The sequence below is a fragment of the Dipodomys ordii genome, unplaced genomic scaffold (genome assembly GCF_000151885.1).
Source record: "Dipodomys ordii isolate 6190 unplaced genomic scaffold, Dord_2.0 Scaffold42, whole genome shotgun sequence".
NCBI classification, from domain to species: Eukaryota; Metazoa; Chordata; class Mammalia; order Rodentia; family Heteromyidae; genus Dipodomys; species Dipodomys ordii.
In genome coordinates, this window is record NW_012267258.1 from 2,963,964 (window position 1) to 2,971,283 (window position 7,320).

The 7,320-nt window shown below is 47.3% G+C and overlaps 1 protein-coding gene across 1 annotated transcript in view; it reads left to right on the top strand.

The window, feature by feature from the left end:
* The window catches only part of Lmbr1l (limb development membrane protein 1-like), a 17,202-nt gene that overhangs the window by 6,002 nt on the left and 3,880 nt on the right, over positions 1–7,320 (top strand). Inside the window, exons 4-11 of the mRNA XM_013018734.1 lie at positions 3,197–3,336; positions 3,502–3,605; positions 3,946–4,072; positions 5,531–5,599; positions 5,723–5,787; positions 6,359–6,431; positions 6,521–6,604; positions 6,701–6,845. Coding sequence (XP_012874188.1) covers positions 3,197–3,336; positions 3,502–3,605; positions 3,946–4,072; positions 5,531–5,599; positions 5,723–5,787; positions 6,359–6,431; positions 6,521–6,604; positions 6,701–6,845 — 807 coding nt within the window. The remainder of the gene's footprint in view (positions 1–3,196; positions 3,337–3,501; positions 3,606–3,945; positions 4,073–5,530; positions 5,600–5,722; positions 5,788–6,358; positions 6,432–6,520; positions 6,605–6,700; positions 6,846–7,320) is intronic.

A 7,320-nucleotide genomic window follows, 5' to 3' on the forward strand; every position in this document is an offset into this window, starting at 1 on the left:
GACAGCGCCCAGGTCCAGAGTTCAAATCCCATGACCGACCAAAAAAAAAAAGAAGAAGAAGAAGAATAGGAAGAAAAAGGGGTGTCACCCAGTGAAAAGGGTTTCTGCTTCCACCCTATTTCTGGCTTCTTCCGGCTTTATACCTCACCCCAGGGACGCTTAGAAAAGCTGCTGTTCCTGTCTCCCTGGTTAGGCCAGGAGCTTCTGGGAGCTTTGTGGCCACGAACTGTTGGCTTGGGCCTGAGTCACTGGAACTGTCTCTAGCTTGGCTTCATTTCCTAGCAGTCACTGGGGGCTGTGGAGGGTGTTGATGAGGTGTGGGGTATGGAGAAGATGGGAATCCCTGAGAACAGAGAATGCTTGGTTCTGGGAGAAAGCTCTTACTCTAGACTCTTATTTACAAGAAGGTTTAGAGATGCCCTCACAGATCAGAAGACAGTCCTCCCCTTTGATGAACCAACCAGGTAAAAATGACCCTTTTTGCTGGGTACAAGTGGCTCACATCTGTAGTCCTAGCTACTCAGGAGGCTGAGTGCTCAGCAGGAGCAGGCTTCAAAGCCAGCCTAGGCAGGAAAGTCTGAGAGATTCTTATTTCCAATCAGTCACCCAAAAAATAGCTGGAAGTAGAACTGTGACTCAAGTGATAGAGCACCAGCTTTAACCAAAAAAAGCTCAAGGACAGTACTCAGGCCCTTGAGTTCAAGCCCCAAGACTGGCACCAGTCTTTTGAGCTGATACAGCCAGGGTAAAGTTTTGACTATGATGCTGGATTTCAGCTTCCCTTTGTCCTCTGTGCTAGTGCCCTCTTGCAGGGCATAACAATATGACATGTTCTTACTCTTATCCAGACTGAAGGATCCAAGCTGAGAAATCCATATCTCTGAGCAGAAATGAGAATCCATAGCCCTTAGCTTTGGTATGTCTAGCATACTCTGTAGGCATGTACAGGAGAGTCATACAATCCTGGGATAGCCTGGGCAAGTGACATAGCAGGTGACCAGGTACTCATGAATACCTGAGGTTGTGCTTCATTCTCTGTGCCAGGAACCCAGATGGACAGTTTATTTATTTATTTTGTCAGTCTTTGGATTTGAACTCAGGGCCTCTGTGCTGCCTCTGAGCTCTGTTGCTCAAGACTGCTATGCTACCACTTTGAGCCACAGGGCCACTTCTGGTTTTCTGATGGTTAATTGGAGATAGGTATCTCACAGACTTTCCTGCCCAGGCTGGCTTTGAATTGTGATCCTCAGATCTCAGCCTCCTGAGTAGCTAGGATGACAGTTGTGAGTCACTAGTGCCTGGCAATGGACAACCAACCTTCCTTCCTTCCTTCCTTCCTTCCTTCCTTCCTTCCTTCCTTCCCCCGCCCCCTCTCTCTTTCTTTCTTGTCATGGGGCTTGAAATCTGGGCCTGGGCTCTGTCCCTGAGTTCTTCAGCTCAAGGTGAGTACTCTACCATTTGAGCCACAGTACCACTTCTGGTTTTCTGGTGGTTAATTGGAGATAAGAGTCTCATGGACTTTCCTGCTCGGGCTGGCTTTGAACTGAGGCCCTCAGAGTCTCCATAATAGCTAGGATTATCAGCGTGAGCCACCAGTGTCAGGCACAATTTCTTTTCTTTTTTTTTTTTTTTTTGGGTCCGGTCATAGGGCCTTTTTTTGTTTTTTTTTTGGGTCCGGTCGTGGGCCTAAACTCTGCGCCTGGGCGCTGTCCCTCAGCTCTTCAGCTCAAGGCTAGCACTCTACCACTTGAGCCACAGCACCACTTCTGGATTTTTTCTCTGCTTATGTGGTGCTGAGAAATCGAATCCAGGGCCTCATGCATGCAAGGCAAGCACTATACCACTGAGCCACCTTCCCAGCCCTTATAGGGTCTTAACTCTGGGCCTGGGTACTGTCCCTCAGCAACACTTCCGGCTTTTTTCTTTTTGCTTATATGGTGCTGAGGAATCGAACCCAGGGCCTCTGGCATGCAAGGCAAGCGCTCTACCACTGAGCCACCTTCCCAGCCCTCAGGCACAATTTCTTAACTCTATCATTGCTATAGCTAGTTGTGGAAAACACAGGTATCCTTGGATATAAATGGGGTTTCTTAGTCAAGTGTGGTGGTTCAAGCCAATAATTGTAACTACTTGGGAGGCATAGATGGGAAATCATAGTTTGAGGCCAGCTTGGACAAAAGAATTTCTCTGGATGCCATCTTGACCAGTGGCTGGACACTGTGGCATATGTCTGTCATCCCAAGATATGAGAGAAGTAAAATGACTGAGTGTCTGTCACCTGTAATCTCAGCAATGCAAGGAATCACAAACAAGAGGATAACAGTCCAGGCTGGCTCAGGTATAAAAGTGAGACCTGACATGGTGTGAGGATCATGGTTTAAAGCCAGCCCGGGCAGGAAAGTTTGTGAGACTCTTATCTTCAATAAACCATTCAGAAAATTGGGAGTGGCTCAAGTGGTAGAGCGCTAGCCTTGAGCTGAAGAGCTGAAGGACAGCACCCAGGCCCAGAGTTCAAACCCCATGATCACCACCACCACCACCAACAAAAAAAGAATATAAAAGTGACCTGCTGGACATTGGTGGCTCATGCCTATAATCCTAGCTATTCAGGAGGCTGAGATCTGAGGATCTTGGTTCAAAGCCAGCTCATGAGACTCTTATCTCCAATTAACCACTAGAAAGCTAGAAGTGGTTCTATGGTTCAAAGTGATAGAGCACTAGCTTTGAATGAAAAAGCTCAGGGACACTGCCCAGGCCCTGGGTTCAAGCCCCATGACTAACCAAAGGAAAAAAAAGTGAGACCCTATCTCAAAAATAACCAAAAAAAAAACCATAACAGGCTGATAGAGTGGCTCAAATGGTACAGTGCCTGCTTAGCAGCAGTACTACCAAAAGATGGGATGTCCCTTTTTTTTTTAATTTTTAAAAAATTTTTGTCAGTCCTGGGGTCTAACTCTGGGCCTAGGCACTGTCCCTCAGCTCTTCAGCTCAAGGCTAGCGCTCTAACACTTGAGCCATGGCACCACTTCCGGTTTTTTCTGCTTATGTGATGCTAAGGAACCGAACCCAGGGCCTTGTGCATGCAAGGCAAGCACTCTACCACTGAGCCACCTTCCCAGCAGGGAAGGTGGGATTTCTAGGTCATTGGACAGTAGGCGTTGAACTAAGGAAAGACACTGTCCTTTTCTGTGCCCAGGCTGGAGCTGTGCACCTTTACCCTGGCAGTTGCCCTGGGTGCTGTCCTGCTCCTGCCCTTCTCCATCATCAGCAACGAGGTGCTGCTCTCGCTCCCACGGAACTACTACATCCAGTGGCTCAATGGCTCCCTCATTCATGGTTTGTGGATCTAGGCTATAGCTTGGGCTTGGGAAGGGGGTACAGGTAGACTGGAAGACTTAGGCAGACTTAACCAGTCATGTGTCATACTCTCCCCATCACATGTACAGTCCCCTGTGGGCTGGCCATTTACTGACTACCTCTGCTTTTCTTTTTTTGCTTCAGGCCTCTGGAACCTTGTTTTTCTCTTCTCCAATATCTCCCTCATCTTCCTCATGCCCTTTGCATACTTCTTCACAGAGTCTGAGGGCTTTGCTGGCTCCAGAAAGGTGAGTAGAGGATACATAAGAAACCCAGGAAAATGCAGAACTCTACTGGATCAAAAGAAGAGAGGTTGATGAATAGCTGGTTCTCAGAGGATGAGTGAAAATTACAGGAACAAGTCAGGAGCCAATGGCTCACCCCTGTAATCCTTGCTACTCAGGAGGCTAAGATCTGAGGATTGTGATTCAAAGCCATCCCTAGCAGGAACATCCATGAAAATCTTACTTCCAATTAACCAGCAATTCATTGGTGCCTGCCCAGCTACCATTTCTGAGGTCTCTTTCCTGCTCCTCTCTGCCCTGATATTGACCCTCTCTTCCTATTCACCTTCTCTTCCTCCTGTAGGGTGTCCTGGGCCGGGTCTATGAGACGGTGGTGATGTTGATGCTCCTTACTCTGCTGGTGTTAGGCATGGTGTGGGTGGCATCAGCCATTGTGGACAACAACAAGGCCAGCAGAGAATCACTCTATGGTGAGCGGCTGTGTTGGTTAGCTTTTCATCACTGTGACACAATACCTGAGAAGAATAACTTTAAAGGAGGAAAGATTTATCTTTTGATTATGGTCCATGGGTCACTTGGCCGTAGAGCAGAGATGCTTACCTCATGGTGAATAGACAGACAGAGATAGAGAAAGAGACAGAATGAGAATGAGTGATAGTGAGCAAGTAAAAAGGGGTAAGTAATAAGATAGACCCTTCAGGGCTGGTTACTGGTAGCTTATGCCTATAATTCTAGCTACTTAAGGAGGCTGAAATCTGAAAATCATGGTTCGAAGCTAGGCTAGGATGGAAAGTTATAAGACTCTTATCTCCAGTTAAACACCAAAAAAGCTAGAAACAGAGTTATGGCTCAAGTGATAGAGGAACCAACCTTGAGCAAAAGAGCTCAGGGAGGGGCTGGGAAAATGGCTCAGTGGTAGAGCGCTTGCCTTGCATGCTTGAAGCCCTGGGTTCGATTCCTCAGCACCACATAAGCAAAAAGAAAAAAGCTGGAAGTGGAGCTGTGGCTCAAGTGGTAGAGTGCTAGCCTTGAGCTGAAGAGCCGAGGGATAGCGCCCAGGCCCAGAGTTCAGGCCCCGGGACTGGACCCAAAAAAAATAAATTAAAAAAAAAGCTCAGGGACAGTGCCCAGGCTCCAAGTTTAAGTCCCAGGAACAGTGTGCACACATAGACACATACAAAAATAGGCTCTTCAAAGGCATATACTTAGTGACCTACTTCCAAGTTTCTACCACCTTCTAATGATGCTATGGAGGTATGCATACACCAACAGATTAATCCATTAATTTGGTCAGAGAGAGCTCCCAAAAGCTCCATCTCTTTTATTAAGGAACAAGCCTTCAACATGTTAATATGTGTGTGGGAGGGGATATTTCATATCTAAACTATAACAGAGGCCTTCCTTCATCCTTCTTTCAAGACTGGCCCTTCAGCTGGCTAATTTCCACATGCCTTCGTTCAATGTATTCCTCTCGAGTGAAAACAGTTGACATAGCCATCCTTAGAACTGAAGTGTCAAACTAACGTACTTCTAACCACATCTAGCCAACAGAAATGTTCCCTTGGGGCCCATACAATGATTTTAGAAAAATGGAATGGATCAGTTGCTAACATTCTGTTTTGTTTTTGTACCAATCCTGGGGCTCGAACTCAGGGCCTGGACATTGTCTCTGAGCTTTTGTGCTCAAGGCTAGCACTGTAACACTTGAGCCACAGCTCTATTTCTAGCTTTAAGGTGACTGATTGGAGATAAGAATCTCATGGACTTTCCTGCCTGGGCTGGCTTTGAACCGTCATCCTCAGATCTCAGCCTTCTGAGTAGCTAAGATTACAGGTGTGAGCCACTGGTGCCCAGCTCTGCATAGGCTTTTTATTGTGTCAAGTTCCCATAAACATGAGACAAGCTGACATGACTGCTTTTGCTCTTAGACTTCTGGGAGTACTACCTCCCATATCTCTACTCCTGCATCTCCTTCCTTGGGGTTCTGCTACTCCTGGGTGAGTGTACAGGGACCGAGAGGGAATGGTGGGATCCAGGGATTCAATAATCCAGGGAGTGTAATGGGATGGAGTAAGGGGTAAAAAAGAAGTTCTGGCAAGTGTCTCCTCTTCTTCCTACAGTGTGCACTCCACTAGGTCTGGCTCGCATGTTCTCTGTCACTGGGAAGCTGCTGGTCAAGCCCCGGGTATGTAGTGCTTCTTGCCTCCTGATCATGCTGTGCAGGTGAGGTTCCTGCAAAGCTGAATCAAAACCATGAAATGATCTACCTGTAGTTGTGTAGTATACAACTTGCAAAGGGCCACAGCTCTTTTTTTTTTTTGGTGGTGCTGAGCGTAGGGTCTAAACTCAGGGTTTGCTGTCCACTTGAGTCATAGCTCCATTTCTGGCTTTTTGGTTATTATCTGGAGATAAGAATCTCATAGACTTTTCTTCCCCGGACATGCTTTGAACTGCGATCCTCAGATCTCAGTCTCCTGAGTAGTTAGGATTACAGGCATGAACCACCAATGCCTAGCTGGCCACAGCTTTTGTTGGCTTCTGGATCCTTGCCCCTACCATCTAGTGCTTGTCACCAGATACATCAGGCAGAACACAAGGCAACTGGGAGGGGCTGGGGCAAAGCTGCTAGCCATAGGGTGGTAAATAAGTGTTAGAGGAAGGACTAAAACTTTAGAACCCTGAGATAAACAGGATTTTCCTGGAGCCCTGGGGATCACAGAGCCTCTGACAGTCGTTCCCTTTGTCCTTGCCTCCAGCTGTTAGAAGACCTGGAAGAGCAGCTGAACTGCTCTGCCTTTGAGGAGGCAGCTTTGACCCGCAGGATCTGTAGTAAGTTGTTTTCTCCCTACTAGACTGATGGACCTAGCCTGGGAAGTGACTGCAGGACTAAAGGGCAAAGCTATTTTCTCTGCCCTCAGATCCCACCTCTTGCTGGCTGCCTTTAGACATGGAGCTGCTGCACAGACAGGTCCTGGCTCTTCAGACACAGAGGGTCCTGCTTGGTATGTATGTTGGTAGGATTTGGAATACCTGGGTTTCCCCAAGGAGAGTAACCCCTTGCTCCAGGTATTTACTAACAGCCTCCTGTCCCTGCACAGAAAAGCGGAGGAAGGCTTCAGCTTGGCAGCGGAATCTGGGCTACCCCCTGGCCATGCTGTGCTTGCTGGTGCTGACGGTAGGTATACTATCATTGTTGGGGATCCAAAGGGGGTCCTTGAGAACTTCAGACCTCCTCAGGATAGAGTGATGTGGGGATCTGGTTATCATCAGTAATAGTTGCCAGCCAGGTATGGTGACACGTGTTTATAATCCCAGCTACTTTGAAGATGAAAGCAGGAGGCAAAGTTAGCAGGTCTTGTCTCAAAAACAAAATTATCAGCTAAAAGGGATGGAGGTATGGCACAAGTGGTAGATTGTTTGTCTAGCATTCAAAAGAACCTGAGCTCAATTCCTGAGGTCAGTTTCTTGATGTCAAAAAAAAAAAAAAAATGCCTGCATTGTGTTGTATCCTATGCTGAGCACATGAATTCCAATTTGCAGGTGAAGAAATGGAGGAGCAACTTGTCCAAGGTCAAACAACCTTTTAGTGTTTATTCTAGTTTGACCTGGAATAAGAATAAGGGTTGAGGGCTGGGAAGTTGGCTCAGTGGTAGAGCGCTTGCCTTGCATGCCAGAGGCCCTGGGTTCGATTCCTCAGCACCACATAAGCAAAAAGAAA